Genomic DNA, 18,917 nt, shown 5'->3' with positions numbered 1-18,917 from the left:
CATGGTATGAATAAGAAAGCTTGAGGTATGCGTGACACAGAAATCATTGCATTTTTTGTTTTTGAGTCAAGTCACATCAAGTCCGCTTTATTCGTCATCCCGCCATATCCCGAGTGCACGGAGCAATGAAATGCAAACACAGTCCAAACAGAACAACGGCTCAGACGTTCACGGCCGGTATCCAGGGTTCTAAGTGTCTGAGGTACAAAACTTGTAGCAACAAGAAATAGCAAAGATAGAAGGATTAGCAGCCACGTGACGTTAACGCCTTGTGGGCTTCTGAATGTTTCTCATAACGACGGCTCTAACGGCAAGAAGATCCTAAGGACTACATGGTGGGACGAAGTGCAGAACTGCCCAGAGAGGTTGTGTTGAGAGATTAGAACATTAGAACAGTCTGGACAAGGATGGGCCTTTCAGCTTGGCAGAGCCTCGCCAGTCCTGCCTACTGAATTAACATCAAGCCCCTAAAGTCCTCGTGTCTACCACACTACTTGGTCACTTGTGGTCCTCTGTGTAAAGAAAAACTTCCTGATGTTTGTGTGAAATTTGCCCTTCACAAGTTTCCAACTGTGTCCCCGTGTTCTTGCTGAGCTCATTTCAAAGTCTCGGACCACTGGACTAATTCCCTTCATAATTTAAAACACTTCAGTCAGGTCTCCTCTTCCTTAAACTGTGGCTCTTTTAATCTGTCTTCATAACTCGGCCCCCATAAGCCCCTGAAACAGCCTAGTCGCTCTTCTCTGGACTTTTTCTTGTGCTGCTCTGTCCTTTTTGTATCCCGGAGACCCAAACTGCACCCAGTACTCCAGATGAGACCTCACCAGTGTGTTATAAAGCTTCAGCAGACCCTCCGTGGACTTGTACTCCACACATCAGGGCGCTATGTAACCTGACACTCTGTTAGCCTTCCTAATGGCTCCTGAACACAGTCTGGCTGTTGATAGTGTCGAGACCACCATGACTTCTCATAAGGTGGACTTTTGAATGGTCAGACCTCCCATCGTGTATTCAGATCTCACATTTTCACTTCCTACATGTAACACTTAACATTAACTTGATGACAACAAATCATGAGGAACGTCTGTCCGCCTGCTCATTCCTGCAGTCATCTAATCAGCCAATCACGTGGCAGCAGCACAATGCATAAAATCCTGCAGATGCAGGTCAAGGGCTTCAGTTCGTGTTCAGAGCAAACACCAGAATGGGGGATAAAAAAATCTGACCTCAGTGACTTTCAACGGTGGCAGGATTGTTGGTGCCAGACGGGCTGGTTTGGGGATTACTCTCCTGAGATTTTTGCACACAATCTTCTCTGGGGTTTACTAAAAAAGGTGCGAAAAACAAAAGAACTTCACGAGTGGAGGCTCTCTGGATGAAAACACCTTCTCGACGAGAGAGCTGAGGGGATCAGAGCCAACTGACAGAAAGTCTATGGGAACTCAAATAACCTCGCTGTATAAATGTGGGGAGCAGAAAAGCATCTCAGAGCGCACAACACCTCGAACCTTCAGGTGGATGGGCTGCAACGGCTAAAGACTATGTCGGGTTCCACTCGTGTCAGCCAGGAATAGAAAGCTGATGACACTCTGGACACAGGCTGACCAAAACTGGACAGCTGAAGAGTGGAAAGCTGTACGCTGATCAGATGATTCTTGATTTCTGCTAAGACCCACAGATGGTTGCCACCAACGGTATAAACCCATGTAGCCAACCTGCCTTGTGTCAACAGTCCAGGCTGGTGGTGGTGTAATGGTGTCGGGAAAGCCTTCTTGGCATACTTTGGACCTGTCAATACCAATCGATCATCGTGTGAATGCCACGTTCTATCGTTTTCCTGGTTTTCTTTTATTTGACACCAGGGACGCCCAGAATGGACATATGTGAGTGCCCAGTAAGTGGGCAGAGCAGTGGCACAGTGTGTCCCAGGAAGGACTGTGGCACTGAAGGGGTGGCCTTATGAGGCTTTTCAATGGGGTGGCTGGTCTTTGCATGTGCTGTGCGGGCTACCATGTTGGTCACATAATGGGGGTCTAACATTCTGCTGCCGTCATACTTTTTTCCGTTGGGGTGGGGCCCCCCATCACAATTTTTGAAACTTACAATCATTTGACTGACGCCACCAACATTTACCCACATTTATTATGCAAATGACAATCTTTATTTACTTTTAAGCCAACAGAATACACTGTTTAAAATAAATTAACACAATATGATAAATAAAATACAAATTACAAAACATATTAGACTGACAATTTTGCAGGATATTTCCCGGTAGAAAGGAGCGCCCACATGCCCATAGCTGCACCCGGTTCAGGCGACAAAGATGAGAGTTCACCAGATAAGCCATGGAGGACTGAGCAGGACATGCAGCCCAGTGACATTTAGGGTCAAGCCCATCCAGTGAGAGTGGTGCAGAGTCCAGGTACCTTCTCCATATACAGTGGTGCATACATGTATGTGTGGACAGCCCCCAGTCCACTCTTCCTTGTCAATGAAATGACGCACCCTCAGCAGTCTCTACTCCCCCCGGATGAGGCAGACGTACATACTGTACATGAGGAGGACACACAAAGTGCCAGACATGGCGAGGAGTTCCACTTCCAGGTGGAGCTGCGGCCTTCAGCGGCTCAGTCAGCTTTGGCCAGCAGTCCTATCACCAGGTCGATGGCCACAGTGGCCGGCTGAAGGCTGTCGTACTCCGCAAAGAGGTGGCACACGTTTTCAGAGTTGTTGTCCTGGGACTTCCCGACAAAGCCAAAGATCCTGCAAAGACAGCAAAACAGAAACTGAGGTGAGAACATGCAGGATGGAGACAAAGAGTCACAGTAATTATTATAACAAAATTAGAAACCAACCGTGACATGGACCTTTGACTACTGACAAGTTTGTGTGGCTCAGTGACAATGGAGTGGCCTTAAGCAGGTCACGGTCGACCTCCTGCGATATTCAAATGCAGCCCCTTACTCAGTGACTGGTCAGCGGAGACCACCAGTGGCAGGAGGGCACAAAGTCAACACCCCCACCTTTACTGAGGTCTTGGCGTCCATGATTGGACATATGGTCAGATGGCCATTAATGTAAGTTGGGATTTGTATTCTTGAATTATTCTGTGATGTTCTGTGATGTGGGGTGGCATGGTGGCGCAGTGGGTAGCGCTGCTGCCTCGCAGTAAGGAGACCAGGGTTCGCTTCCCGGGTCCTCCCTGCGTGGAGTTTGAATGTTCTCCCCGTGTCTGCGTGGGTTTCCTCCTACAGTCCAAAGACCTGCAGGTTAGCTGCATTGGCAATCCTAAATTGTCCCTGGTGTGTGTGCCCTGCGGTGGGCTGGCACCCTGCCCAGGGTTTGTTTTCTGCCTTGTGCCCTGTGTTGGCTGGGATTGGCTCCAGCAGACCCCCGTGACCCTGTAGTTAGGATATAGCGGGTTGGATACTGGATGGGTGGATGGTTAACGCCCTGCCATCTCGTGTCTCTGGATTCAATATTCTTTGTGTGGGTGGTTGCTATGATGCTGCATGGTTACTAGGCAAATGATACATGTACCATGTGACTAGTGGGATCATAACAGCCAAGATACATACATTTAACAATATTTTAGCAAAAAAGGCATGGATTTTGCACATTTTGGACAAGTAACTGGATAATTGACGTGTGGATTATGCGATTTGTGTGGATTTTTTCTTTGTACCACGGATGATTTTCACATCGTTCGCCATTGTACAGCATTGGTTGCTGTATCCTAACCTTCTTTCTTTCCATTCTGCATGAAAACGTGAGATTACAAATTGTTCTTAGTCACCACTACAAAGTACATGGGGGAAAGAATCTGTGGTGGACGGCTGGGACACCCTGACCATGGAAGTTCCGGGGTGTGGGGGGTGTATTTACAAGACCGTTTCTCCCCCGGACCGACAGAGGGCAGTCCCCTTGCCTTCCAGTGGTGGCCACAGGTTGTGAGCATGGAAGCTCAACCCTGCTGGGGCTCGTGGCCACCGCCAGGGGGTGCCTGGGCACTTGCAGGGCCCTATTTGGCACCCAGAAGTGCAGCCAGAAGAAGCTCACTGGGCACCTGGAGTCCTTCCGGGTGTCCTATAAAAAGGGGCCAACTGTGACGCTCCTGTTGTGATCTCCTGCTTACGATCTTCGCCTGCCACTCGACCGCTCCCTTTGTGTTGACATATTGTAGTACCCGCAGTCTGTGGAACTGAATGCTATTTCACAAACTCATAAAATGGCTCATGTCAGAATGTAGGCATCGTCAAACTCACCTGGCAGACTTGCAGTTCTTCTGCCACCTGGGAAAAAAAAGAAGACCCCATTACAAAAAGAAATAGTAATAATAGTCCTATAATTAACTCCCAGGAATCGGGTTTAGGTATGTGAGCCATTCTAAAAGTCCATGAGTGACTGGCACACCTCTGCCAAGATGCCAAGGCCGCTCCAGACGCGAGTGACGCCAAGCGTGAAAGCCCTTCCCTCTAATCCTCCTTTCACTGATTTCTCAAAGATGGCACACTTCCTACGTGCCCAGTTAAATGCCCCGCAACATGCTGGCATGTGCTTCAAGCTGCAGAAGACGGCGAGGTGACTTACTTTCGGTCCTCTGGATCTGGCCCGCAGAAGCTGAGTGTGGACACGTGGAAATGTTTTCGGAAGAACTGCCTGTGAAAGGGGGGGGGGAGTAAACCAGGTTAGAAGTTCAAGATGGAGGGGGTCTCTCTCTCTCTCTCTCTCGTGGGCTCAAACAGGGTCCCACTGAGGCATGTGCTAATACCCTCGCTTACCTTCTCTGGACGTCAGTGAGTGTGATGCCATTTTGGGACACTTTGAAGTTGACGATGGTGGGCGTGGGGAGGGGATCACTCTTGAAGGTGCAGGAGACTGCCTTTTGAACAGCTACCGGTCCCGTGAGAGCCTCTGTGTTCACCGAGTTCAGGTACAGCAGGTTACAGGCTGAGGAATGGAGACGGAAACGATTAACACCACCTGGCTGATTGGAAACTGAAAACCGTGCAGCCGAATGAGACCTCGACATCGCCATCGGCTTCACGGCGCACACAGGCCCCTCTGCTGGCCTCACATGTCCACCTTTCATGTCACTCCCTCTTCGGATATTGGGGACCTCTGACTGTTGTGACGTTGCTGTGGCTCTTTCTGGGACATCACTGACACTTTTTTCGTCAGTGACGCCTGCGACCACACACACGCCATTGACGCCTCTTTTGTGTTTGTGAGAATGACTTCTAAATGCTTTGAAATCTCTTTTTTGGTCCAGCACCTCCTAAATCTGAGAAAACCCCAACACGTGATACTCCGTCTGACTCGTCTTGATATCTAGTTATGCAAGAAGTCAAACCTTTTGGGGCTCCCCCTTATTTTCAGTCCTCTAAACCCAAAAACCCTCATTTTTAGGCAATTTTTGGAGTGTATTGTATGCAGGAGATGACACCCTTATGATAAAGAGTAACTCGATAGGTGTCTTCAGCAAAGATGATCGGAAGGACTTGAGGTTGGGCGGGTCACATCAACCCACCCCTGGGGTTCACCTCTTAATGGTGTGACGGGTGGCCTCGGCCATTAACCAGCTGGGTCACCAGCAGAATGGAAGGACCAGGTGGGGAAGAGAGGGCATCAGTGAGACACCTGGGACACCTCCTGACCAGTGGTGGCACCACATAGGGCATGCTGGGACTTGGAGTTTGGTGTGGCCCTGTTGGGTTTTGTGGGGGCCACCAGGGGGAGCTGCAGAGGCCTACTGTGGACTTCCACCACACCTGGGAGTGAATCCTGGTAACGCTGATGAGCCTCCTGAAGCTGAATAAAAGGAGGAGCTTGCTGGGAAAGAAAGAAAGAAAGAAAGAAAGAAAGAAAGAAAGAAAGAAAGAAAGAAAGAAAGAAAGAAAGAAAGAAAGAAAGAAAGAAAGAAAGAAAGAAAAGGACTGTGCTTTTGTTTTGGGGAGTGAAGAAACCGCTTCCCCACCTATAAATAAAGGTGTGTTGTGTGGCCATTAGTGTCCTGCCTGTCTGTGTCACGGTTAGGGTGGCCATACGCACCCCGGTGTTCTACAATGGTAAACGAGGGATCAAAGTCACTGCATTTCAAAAAAAATTCAATTGCCAATATAGACACATGGAGTGTCATTTTATGGTATTTCCAGGTTGCTGATCCTGAATATTTTTTGACCGGTGGTCCTAGCCCTCTAAGAGCCTCTCCCAGAAGGTTACAAATGAATAATTTCAAACATAAACACGTGGCGAATCATTTCAGACTATTTAAAGGTGAGTGGTTACGAATATGAAGTCATTTTTAATTTCTGATCCTTTTCTAGGGGTGGTCTTGCCCTCTTCGGACCTCTATCAGAGGGCACAAATGATACATTTCTATTACAATCAAATATATTTAGACTTTAAACCAGGGGTCTCCAGCTCCGGTCCTGGAGGGCTACTGCAACTGCAGGTTTTCATTGTAACCCTTTTCTTAATTTACTACTAATCTATCTATCTATCTATCTATCTATCTATCTATCTATCTATCTATCTATCTATCTATCTATCTATCTATCTATCTATCTATCTATCTATCTATCTATCTATCTATCTATTATATAGTGTCTTTCATATCTATCTATCTATCTATCTATCTATCTATCTATCTATCTATCTATCTATCTATCTATCTATCTATCTATCTATCTATCTATCTATCTATCTATCTATCTATCTACAATATAATGCCTTTCCTATCTACCACTAGTTCTCCCTTCATTTTATATGACTTGTCCTTCTTGAATTGCTTCATTTTATTTTCCTTCAATGTCATTTAAACAGAAATGAGGTGTGAAGTGGGCCAACAGATGAGCGGCTAAGTCGGGCCCTCAGACGCCAACCAGAAGCCCATTCTCTTGCTGTTAACTAAACCCGTTCTTTAATTCCATGGCCTGTTGCTGCTCTCATTCTGCCACAGCAGACATTTCCAAAACTGCTGGTTTTCTTTTTTCTAAGACGCCCATCAAGATGTTTTGAGGACCTGAGCAGATCAACCTTACTGAGACCGTCGCCTTTCTCTACTTTCAGATATGACATGATGGACACAGCTTGCTGGTCGTGCGTTGGCTCGTTTTGTATCTCATTATTGTTTGGCTTCAAAATAAGGAAAAAAAGAAAGAATTAAGGCTGGGGTGTCAAACTCCGGTCCTGGTGGGCTGCAGGTTTTCATTCTAACCGTCTTCTTCATTAGTGACCAGATTTTTTGCTGCTAATTAACTTCTTTTGTTTTAATTAACGTGACTCAGGCCCCTTAGTTGTTTTGTTTTCTTTAATTAGCAGCCAAACAATAATGAGACACAAAACGCGCCGCCACATGACCAGCTCACCTGTGCCCACCACATGATATCTGAAAATAAAGCAAGGTGGAGGTCTCAGTGAGGCTGATCTCTCGGCTCACCAAAACATCTTGACGGTGTTCTCAGAAAAATCAGAAAATCAACTGCTGAGGCAGACTGAGAGCAGCAACAAGTCCTGATATTCAATAACGGGTTTAATAAACAGCAAGAAAATGGGCTTCTCATTAAGAAACTGGCTGGAGTTTGAAATCCCAGTTTAGCTGGTCATCTGTCGGCTCGTTTCACATCTCATTTCTGTTTGGCTGCCATTTAATGAAGAAACAAATCAAATCAGAGGACTGGATCCTTAAAAACCTGGCCATTAAAATGAAGGGAAAAGCAGTTAATTAGCAGTGAAAACTGGTCACTGATTAGGAGGGGGGTTAGAATGAAAACCTGCAGCCACTGCGGCCCACCAGGCCCGGAGTTGGACACCCCTGAATTAAGGGGTGAGACTCTTAAACAGTAAGTCAGCTAAAATGAAGGCAGAAGAAGTTTATTAGTAGCGGAAAACCGGTGACTAAGTAAGAAAACGGCCAGAATGAAAACCTGCAGCCAGAGCAGAGCCACAGGACTGGAGTTGAAGACGCCTGCTTTAAACATTTAAACTGATGCACAAATGTTAATAATTCAAATATCTGATGCAATGCTTCTTGCTTATTTTATACGTCTGCTGGTAAGAAGCACCACTTACTGGCTGATTTTTTCTCCTGGTCTCCTGAGCTGGACTGACTTTGTTCGTCATTAATGACAAAATCTGCAAGGAAACATGAGAAAAGAAGCCTAAGATACAAATGTTTGAGTATCCTATTATTATCAATATCATTATTATTATTATGAATAACAAGCAAGCAGAAGTTAACCACACATCCATTGCACGGTAGCACAGAGATTTGGGGCATTCTCACTTGCCACCAGTTTTTAAAAATACCGTGATCCTTGACTAGAATACCAGAACTACTAGCAATGGCGGCATGACTGGCATCGTGCTGCGTTTTTAGGTTCAGTTTACTGCACCATGATGGATGGAAGGCAGCACGGTGGCACAGTGGGTAGCGCTGCTGCCTCGCAGTTAGGAGAGCTGAGTTCACTTCCCGGGTCCTCCCTGCGTGGAGTTTGCATGTTCTCCCCATGTCTGTGTGGGTTTCCTCCCACAGTCCAAAGACATGCAGGTTAGGTGCATTGGCGATCCTAAATTGTCCCTGGTGTGTGCTTGGTGTGTGTGTGTGTGTGTGTGCCCTGTGGTGGGGGTGGGCTGGCGCTCTGACCGGGGTTTGTTTCCTGCCTTGTGCCCTGTGTTGGCTGGGATTGGCTCTAGCAGACCTCTGTGACCCTGTAGTTAGGATATAGTGGGTTGGATAATTGATGGATGGATGATGGATGGATACGTGTGCGTGTGGGCACCACAGTGAAAGGCACACACTTTTAGAGTGCGTATTGGCTCAGCAGCAGGTGTTATGGTGTGGGGTGTCGTTGGATTCCACAGATTCCGCCTTGACGGTACCTTGACCAGCCAGTGATACATCACAGAGGTACTGAAGGCCAACGTGGTATCCCCACCCCACCCCCCAATCTGCAGAAGTTCCCAGCTGGCACACTCCAACAGGACAATGCTTGACCACATGCGTTCCTGGTTGACGTACCGCGTGCCACTCCATCCCTGGCCCCCAGTGAGAATGTCTGGGACATGTTGAACATGTTGACCACCTTGGACAACTATGGAGGCCGCATGGCGTGCCAATCTACAAACATTCATCTGGTGCCACTTCCTTCCTATGCCAGATGTTGTACAAGAAGTTCTTTCTGCTAATGGTGATTTTTCTGCATTCTACATGTGTGACCGAGCTGTACTTCTAATCGCATGTGCCACGTATCAAAAGTAATCTGCCGTCGCTTTGATATCTCATGTCTTTCCTGCTGCAGTAGCCTCCTCAGACATTACCCAAGGATGTGCATGGTGGGTACACTGGCAGCTCTAAATTAGCTTTGTGTGAATCAGGCCTGGTAAAAGACTGGTGTCGTACCCACAGCTGTTTCCTGACGTGTGCCCGACACTACTGGGATATGCTGTAGTCCTCGATTACCCTGCGATGGATTAAGTGAAAATGTCAGGGTGTGTTGAATAACAATAATAATGAAACACAGAGGGACACAAAGGTGACTCCTGCGCAGAGTCTGAGTGCTGCACTACAGGCTAATGCCACCTTAAGAATGACGTCACCCAGACCTGGCTGGCTGGCTGGCTGGCTTTTAAGTTTCCCGAGAGGCCTTGTGAGAGTGTTGGTTTGTGCCAAGCTATTGAGGGGCAGAGTGCCTCAGAGATCTCACCATCTATGAAAACCTCAGTTTACAGAAGAGACCTCCACTTTGGGATTGCGAAAAGATCCTGCCATTACGTCAAGAGAAAGAATGAATGAATGTCTCCCAATCTGTGACACACAAAACAGCAAGTCTGCCAGGGCCCACTAGCACTGTGACACGCGGGGCACCGATAGAGTCACTTACCTGATGTGGGGATGAGCAGCTTACAGGGCAATGCCAAGGTGGTGATAGCGTGTTGGTAGACCAAAGCAGACAGGCTACCTGTTAAAGGGTAACAAGATAAAGACCATGAGAAAGAAAGAAAGAAAGAAAGAAAGAAAGAAAGAAAGAAAGAAAGAAAGAAAGAAAGACTGTTTTCTGGATGTGCCGTGGCACTGCCTCCTATGAGTCAGGGATTAGAGAGACAATACTTGAGAGGCTCCTAAAGACTGTTTTCTTTCTGAGGATCAGTCTGAGGTGGAAATGATGATGAAGTCACCTTCAGCAAGAATAATGCCAAGCCTCGCCCAAGGAAAAGTGGCTGAGAGGTGCCTATCACTGGCTTGTGAATTGATTGCTTTGTTTTCTAACTTTAAGGTCTCTTCTTGTTGTCCAGAGAATTGTTTTCCTTGTTGACTTCTCCCTCATTTATTCACCTCAGCACAGCGTGACCTCACGCAACAACTGCAGACCTCAAGATGTGACAACGTCATGGCTCATGCTGGGTGGCACGCTTCATAAACAGAATCAAGGAAAGTCTGACTGCAACACTAATACTCATTTTCTGAGTTGATCTCAGTGTTTCTTACCAAAGAATGGCTCCTCTGAAGCTCCCTTAATGCGCACACCTCTGGCTGATGACTCGATAAGGTAGTGTTTTAGGGGCTCCCCACCTGAGATGACAATAACAATAAAAAGAGAACAACGACATTAGCTTGGAGATCTGAAGAGCAACTAAAGTAATCCGTCATGTCTGTTAGTTGTTTGGCTTACCGGGAGAGTCATCATGGACTTTCATCACCAGCCCAAAAGAACCACGAAATGACGTGCTGTCCCTCACAATGAAAGAGCCTGGCGCCTTGTCCTTTAGGAGAGTGTCAGCTGGAAAAGAACATCTGGAGGTCAGTGCCAGCTCCGGCCGGTAAGATTAAACAAACCTCTCCCAAAGATAGATAGATAGATAGATAGATAGATAGATAGATAGATAGATAGATAGATAGATAGATAGATAGATAGATGAAAGGCACTATGTAATAGATAGATATCTATCATATAGTGCCTTTCCTATCTATCTATCTATCTATCATATAGTGCCTTTCCTATCTATCTATCTATTATATAGTGCCTTTCATCTATCTATCTATTACATAGTGCCTTTCATCTATCTATCTATCTATCTATCTATCTATCTATCTATCTATCTATCTATCTATCTATCTATCTATCTATCATATAGTGCCTTTCCTATCTATCTATCTATCATATAGTGCCTTTCCTATCTATCTATCTATTATATAGTGCCTTTCATCTATCTATCTATTACATAGTGCCTTTCATCTATCTATCTATCTATCTATCTATCTATCTATCTATCTATCTATCTATCTATCTATCTATCTATCTATCTATCAATTATATAGGGCCTTTCATATCTATCTATCTATCTATCTATCTATCTATCTATCTATCTATCTATCTATCTATCTATCTATCTATCTATCTATTATATAGTTCCTTTCATCTATCTATCTATCTATCTATCTATCTATCTATCTATCTATCTATCTATCTATCTATCTATCTATCTATCTATCTATCTATCTATTATATAGTGCCTTTCATCTATCTATCTATCTATCTATCTATCTATCTATCTATCTATCTATCTATCTATCTATCTATCTATCTATCTATCTATCTATCTATCTAGTGTCTTTCAAATGTATCCATTAAAGTCCACAGTCTTCTGTGTCGTTTACTTGGCATGTTAGATTTAATCTCTGTATGAAACATGGAGAGCTATCTTGAAAGTTTCCACGTAAAAGAGATGCAAACACTGAGACAGGCGCTGTATGGCAGATATAGTAGTTAGATTAATACATGCGGTGGACATATTAAGACATGTGATTAATTGAGTAGAGATAACTATAAGTGCATATCCATGTAAAGATTAATTCAATAACACACAGCCATTTGTAAAAATACAAAAATGGCAATGGGCTTCTCCCAAAGGGTACGCATGTCCTCAGTATCAAGCGCTGACAAATCACCTGCACACATACTGTACGCTGTATAAGCCCATACACTCCATATAATGTATATACTGTACACATTTATATTCCGAGCTCTTAAAGTTCTCATTGCCCTGGCAGTAAAGGACAGGGATTTTGGTGAAATGTTATCCTGCAGTGGCCTGTGATGTTTGGCAAAAATCAAAGTTTGGAAGACCGAGGCCATCTGGCCACCGAGCCCCTCAGAGTGCATGGAGCAGAGAAGTGCACAGCATGAAAACAGCTTTGTTTAATTTACTTTGTGGCCTTAACACAGTCAGCCGCGTGAAATTCAGTTTGGTGAGGTTCATGCAAATTTAGCATCGACACAAACATCTAACTTCAGGGCAGCAGGGGTCCTCATTCCTTAACAGCCCACAAACAACCAGCTTAACAAAACACACACAAGTCATAGTCTCGACTCTGAAGGTGAAGGTGTTTATGGGTTGGCACCGCTGTGAAACCTTCACGACTTCACTCTCTTTGCACTTTTGGATTGGAATGCTTTGGTGAACGGCGAGTTTGAGATTCAGAATTAAAGACTCAGAACTGAAATCCTCGTCAGCACTGTAACAAAAGGCCCATCCGGCTGACATAGAGGAACTCAAGTTCTGTGTCATAAAACCAGCTCCTAAATTCAGTTTGCCGATATATCTGATTATTGGTGGTGGGGGGTGGGGTGGGGCGGTAACCTGGTGACCTCTGTCTCTTTCTCAATACATCTTAAAGTTTCAAGTTTAATTATTAATTAGTGTGTTTAGATCCTGAGGTTCAGGGAGCAACATGATTTGGTTCATTTTGTGGCACTGGAGATGAGGCTCAGTGAACTTTTGCCCATCCAAGCACCTTTAATGGCTCTCTGCTCCCCGAGGTGTGGACGTAAACAAAATGTCTCCTACCAGAATGGAGATCTTGTCCAATGGCAGCTCATCTGGCCAGGATGGCTGAGGTGTACAAAACAACAGTGAGAAGCACCACAATGGCACTTACCCTGCTCCCTTGTGATCTGCGGTTTGAACCAATACTTGGACGTGTCCATCACAAACTTCATGGTGGGTTGTCCATCTGGAGACGTACCTGCAATCAATGCAAATTCCTTAAAACCCTGAAAGAATCGCAGAGCTAACTTCAGTCAGAATGCCTAAAATGCTGCTAATCTACTTCAAAAATGGAAATAACAAGGAAATAAAAATCAGAAAGCCTTGAGAAGCTCAAGCTGTCGGTAGCTGAAGAGAAGAAAGTTGTCTCACCGTGGAGTGTACTCGTGCTGGTGGCTTTGCAAGGTGACTTCACACCTGCTTTTTTGGTCGCACGCCCCTCTTCTGGTCTCCCACAGGACAAGTCGTCATTCTCTGGACTGCCGTTGACCAGCACCACTGGAATGTCCAACAGGGAGCTGGTGACAGAGGGTGGGCAGCTGCTGGAATGACCCTTTAGGTGAGGTGGTGAGAATGAGTGACGCCCATGGTAGAAGCTACTTGTGGAGGGCTGCTGTGGACGGCTAGCGAAGGACTCCAGGCCCTGATCACTGAAGGTCTTTTGAGGTCCAGGGGATCGGAGATATGGGCTATTGAGATTAGCGAAGGATCCTGTGGACCCATAGAGACTCCCGGAGGCAGCGCCCAGCCTTCTCTCTAGACCATCCATGTCTTCACTCAGAAGAGAGTGGGAGCTGTAAAAAAAATAAAAATAAATTCTAAAGATTAAAGAAAAACACTTATGGGTGGGCAGGTGCCAGAAGGTGAGGTAAATAAGTGACGTTCACCCTGCCCGGGGTTTGTTCCTGCCTTGCGCCCTGTGCAGGCTTGGATTGGCTCCAGCAAACCCCCATGACCCTGTAATTAGGATATAGCGGGTTGGACAATGACTGACATGACGGACTCTATACTTTCATTTGTATTGAATGAGTATGAATTGTGGAATTGTAACAGCAAAGTTAGAACACATGGAGGGTGAGGAGCAAATGTGCTCACTTCGCTCTCTCGTTGGTATAAATGTGACATTCTTTCTTAGCCAAATATGCGCCTTACCGATGTGTGTGTAAAGAAATGCTGATGAGATGTGTAACATAAGCAGTTGGCACTGTGCAGGCTGCCAGTTGAATAGTGAATAAGCGACTCTTTGGGATTCATTTGTAAATCTGAAGGTGTCACCAGCCGTGAACCTCACCGCATGTCATTGCACTTCAGTCCTGGCAGCAGAAATCGTCAACATACCATCTGCTGGCACCACATCACTGAGTGGGGCTCACCGAATCAACAAGCTGATTAAGGGAGGCAGGCAGGAAGGAAGGCTCAGTCACGGCAGGTCCTCTGGACCCGCTGGAGGTAGTGGTGGAGCAGAGGATGAAAACTGAACTGACGGCCATTATGAACAATGCCCTACATCCTCTCTCTGACAGCCCAGCATTGAGGACATTCAGCCAACAAATTAATCAAGAGAAGTGTGTCAAGAAATGCTGGTGGGTCTCAATCACACCTCTATAATGCTTTACTGGGCCTGGGACTGCTAAGTTCTCTTTCTTTTTAGTTATTCTGGTGTGTATTTGTGAGAGTTTTGTTATTTATCATAACACAATATTTCATATAATCTATCTATCTATCTATCTATCTATCTATCTATCTATCTATCTATCTATCTATCTATCTATCTATCTATCTATCTATCTATCTATCTATCTATCTATCTATCTATCTATCCATCTAAGCCCTGCCATGCACTGATGTCCGATCCCAGGCTGTTTCCTGCCTTGTACCCCTTGCTGCCAGGACAGACTCAGTCTGATCCAACCCTGACCTGCACTGAGCAGATATGAGAGTGTCCCATTACATTCAAGGGGCACACAGTCAGATACGCTGACAAAAGCCGACAGATCCTGTAACTTAACCAGTGATCCATGGAGTCACCAGGGCAGACCCTCCCAATAATACGAAGTGGAAACGGGAAGCAGGCACATGTAATGGAACGGATGCAAGAACATTTGCCAAGCATTTTGTGTCATTTTGCACACTTTTGTCACTAAGGTGTACATTTGGCCTACCCACAATGCATCTGTAGAGACTTACCTTCCCAGAATGTAGCTTGTGTCAGAGCCTGGAGAGGTCGACAGCAGGGATATTTCGCTAACCCGTTGTCTGTAGCCTTTGAGGTTCATCGGGGACAAAGGGGGGTCACCAAAGCCACACTCTTTGCTCTTACAAGGACCCGCCTGACGAAAGCAGTGGGGGGACGGTGAAGCACTCGGTCCGGAGGGGGAACTGGAGAAGATGAGGGAGCCACTGGTGGAGCAGCTCCTCTCTTTGGGAGATCTCTGTGGGATGGGGAGCCCCGCCGATCTGGATTTGGTGCTCAAGGTGTCCTGCGAGGAGGTCCCCCTGGAGATCAGCTTGACTTCTGCATCTCGTGCTTCTGCGAGGTGAGACAAAGGTGCACATTTTATGTTACTGCAGGAAACAATTCCAGGCCTGACTTTTATGTGACTTTGGTTATTCATATTCCCTCTCACAAAAGAAAGGCAGAACATTTGTGCCCTAAGGCTACTGTTTTGCTAGTTCAGCCATGGGTGCGCCTCCTTTGGCATCTCACCGCGCCCAAACCCTAAGACACTGGCCAAGGGCCAGTGAGACTGGGAGTGCCTGTGGTTTCAAACACCTTCCCTGGGTGATACGTAACTATGGATCTGTTTATCAACAAGCACCGCTTCTCTAGAGCTGTCTTCTCCTTCCAGCAGCATTTTAGAAAGCTTGGCCAAGCGTCAAAAAGAAGGACAGTGTGTTCTCAGACAACCTCCAAGCCAAAATACTGCTGGAATAGGAAAAGTCATTTGGGCAAGGGAATGAGCCAGCGTGCAGTCAAAAATCCCTTACATAAGATGGTGTCGAGCTACACTTTGGGGAGGACAAGGCGTATCAACAATGCTTTCACCACCAAGACGATGGCATCATTCCCACTGTGTTAGCTGCCTGCTCCCTTTCACATAAAAGACTGGAAGAACAAAACACACAAACCCCCTCAGTAACTGATCGCTGTTGGCAAGAGAAGCAACCGACAGCTGCTGGTGTGGCGTCCAGCAGAAGACACTGCCAGGAGTGAACGCTCAAACAGATAAGTAATCATGCTGAGGTGGTCCGGCTTCGGAATTCTGCAGGGCTCACATCAGCCTGCTGGCCCAATGCAGAGTGTCAGATCCTGGACTGGCTCTCTTCTTCTTATCTGCCAGGGCGTTCTGTGGTGCTGCTGCCAATCGACTCCAAACAAAGACAGCGGGCACCACAATTGAAGGTGCAACTGAAAATGCTTCCCACGGACCCCCTTCTAACCTTCTTTTCATTTATATTAATCACACACATGCATATCTAGGGATGGGTTGGAATCGGAGAGTCAACAGTGGTTATGGAGACAAACAGTAGCATCATGGGGGACTTCTGAGGTTTAAGCTCCTGATCTTTTATAAGCCCCTGATCTTCGAGAGCCCCCAGCCTGCATTCTGACATGCATAGACAACCACTCCACGAGGGAGCCCACCCTCAGCGCCCACCTTCCAACTTAACATATATGGTGGACTAACGGCTTTATCAGAGGGCTGGGGGTGTCAAAGCACCTAGTGAGTGCTAAAGGTTGTGACACACCAGGAGACAAGTGAGGGATAACTTTCAAAACTGGACAAAACCTAAAAATGAAGTTTAGTGAGGACACGAAGAAGGGGCTGCATGCAGAAAAAAAAAAATCAAGGCGGGCAATGCCAGCCTGCTGGAAGTAAACTCTGCTAGCGAGATAACATCTTAATGTGGGCACCGGCGTCAGAACATAAGGGGACAACTGAGAGGAGAACATTCAGTCTTTCAGGTCCTCCCGATATCTCATCCTGTTCAAGGCTTCCACTTCTACAGGCATCTATTCCTGTAACTGTTTATGTGAAGAATTGTTTCAGGGGTCCACTATCAATGCCCCTTCCCTTAATTTCGACCACCAGCTAAATGAATGAATGAATGAATGCTGCGGGGTCAACCTCCTCATACAGCTTTCTGCTTGACACTGACGAGGTTTCATTCCTTGCGACTGTTAGACGACGTTTCAAAAAACGACTTAGCTATTTCTTTGTCCCCCCACAATGGTGTGATGGGCTGGAGAAACACTTTGTAAAATTCCTTACTGCGGTTTGAATTCTGGAAGCAAAGTCCTCAAACACAAAGGTGGTTGGCACTACAATGGCAGGTGCAACCCACGGACCCCCTTCTATACTTTCTTTAAATTTATTTTAATAACACATATTTATATCTAGGGATGGTTTGGACTTTTTTAGGTGGCATACTTGTTGAGGGCAACCCACTGAGGTGGCTTTTTTATTTTTTTTGAGACTAGGGGGGTCTGACCCCTGCTGTCGTCGCTCGCCAACCTCAGGCCTCTTTGCAGTTCTGCCGTTCGCGTATGGGGAAGCGGATGTACAATTTAAACAGATTGTTATTTTTATGGGAATTGTTACATATGCGTAATAGAATGAACTATTTTACATTACAGAAAGTAATTAACCATATTAAAAAATAGTAAAGCGTAATAAATTGAAAGAAAATTATATTTCATGTTTCATTAGAGGTGTTCGTTGCGTTACACGTTTTCATTCTGTTTGGCTTTGAAATTAACACGCAAATACTTTTTAAACTTACACTTTTACTGCAAAACTTCAGTAAAAACAATTTTTCGAACTTTTTCGTCAATATCACATTGAATTTTGATTTCGTGTTTGGACTTACATCGTGACAACCCAACGTATGACTGCCCGTGAGTGAATATCGTTTCTTTCTCTCTAATAAATAAACCGACTTTTTCGAATGTTTGACCCTGTGATTTGTTAATTGTCATTGTAAAAGCTATTCTAATGGGAAACTGTAAACGTTTTAATACGAATGGCGTATCAAGATCTCCTTTGGTGTCTAATGTTGTCCCCTGAAGACGTACTACATCACCTTTCTTGTCCTATTTTGAATACAACTAATCTCGTCAGCACTCAGACATCAATTACGCAATTACATTCCAATACATCCTTCTTACTACAGTAATTCAGCCGGTGGAAGACCGGACAGTGTTAACAGTTGTAGATATTTTACAGATTATTGTAAGTTGATGTTTTCATCTTCTGCACCATCACCACAACTGTTTCAGCTCAGTCTATTGATACGCGTTTAACCAATTTGTTATCCCGTGAAGACGTACTACATCACCTTTTTTGTCACCTGAATTGTTTGACCAATTTTGAATACAATTAATCTCGTCCTATTGCATCGCCCATCGCTCAGACATCAATTACACAATTACATTACGATACAGCCTTCTTTCAACAGTAATTGGAAGACAGGACAGCGTTGAGTTGTAGATATTCTTCATGATACTGTAAGTTGATGTTTTCATCTTCCATACCATCACCACTAACTGTTTCAGCACAGTCTATTGATACTCATTTAACCAATTTGCCGTGTAACCGATCGACAATTTTTGCCGTTAATTCGTTTGACTTCATCGTTTCTCGGTGCTAGGATTGCCCGTGTACTCATTTTTTATGTTGATAACCCTTCGAGATGAAATTCTTCAATAAGATTTGGACATAATAAGTCTTCTTTAATTAAAAACTTAAAGTGAGGAAAACGTTAAAATGTATAAGAGCTGAGGGAGCAGGAAGTGTGTCTGACAAAAGCATTCACAAGACTGAGAGGTGAGAGGGCCGCAGGCCATTAACCAGAAATGGTTAACAGGAGGGCGGGACTTGAAAGAATCTCATGGCCAAAGTCTCATCTCGCGGGACTTGAAATGATCTCCATGAAAAAGTCTCGTCTCGTCGCAGGAGTTTTTTATATAACAGAGAGCTGTTTCTCCTCTCACAGCCAAGCCCATTGCTCTAAGCGCCTGTATTCTCATAGGGGGCTTTAATGGGACACCATGGCTGAAAGTAAACTGCAGCCTTCTGCTGATA

At 45.4% G+C, this 18,917-nt stretch overlaps 1 protein-coding gene across 1 annotated transcript in view; it reads right to left on the bottom strand.

Annotated features, from left to right (window-relative positions):
* Positions 1–2,138: 2,138 nt before the first annotated feature.
* Positions 2,139–18,917, bottom strand: part of LOC114664375 (tensin-4-like) — a 30,191-nt gene continuing 13,412 nt past the window's right edge. The window contains exons 3-13 of the mRNA XM_051918773.1: positions 15,019–15,361; positions 13,204–13,625; positions 12,944–13,030; positions 10,677–10,784; positions 10,493–10,576; positions 9,888–9,965; positions 8,077–8,139; positions 4,785–4,953; positions 4,594–4,662; positions 4,269–4,295; positions 2,139–2,766 (exon numbers count right to left, since the gene is read on the bottom strand). Of these exons, the coding sequence (XP_051774733.1) occupies positions 2,631–2,766; positions 4,269–4,295; positions 4,594–4,662; positions 4,785–4,953; positions 8,077–8,139; positions 9,888–9,965; positions 10,493–10,576; positions 10,677–10,784; positions 12,944–13,030; positions 13,204–13,625; positions 15,019–15,361 (1,586 nt within the window). The 3' untranslated portion in view covers positions 2,139–2,630. The remainder of the gene's footprint in view (positions 2,767–4,268; positions 4,296–4,593; positions 4,663–4,784; positions 4,954–8,076; positions 8,140–9,887; positions 9,966–10,492; positions 10,577–10,676; positions 10,785–12,943; positions 13,031–13,203; positions 13,626–15,018; positions 15,362–18,917) is intronic.

Source organism: Erpetoichthys calabaricus, chromosome 14 (assembly GCF_900747795.2).
Source record: "Erpetoichthys calabaricus chromosome 14, fErpCal1.3, whole genome shotgun sequence".
NCBI lineage: Eukaryota > Metazoa > Chordata > Cladistia > Polypteriformes > Polypteridae > Erpetoichthys > Erpetoichthys calabaricus.
The sequence above is the reverse complement of the archived record's forward strand: the minus strand, read 5'-3'. Positions and strand labels throughout refer to the sequence as shown.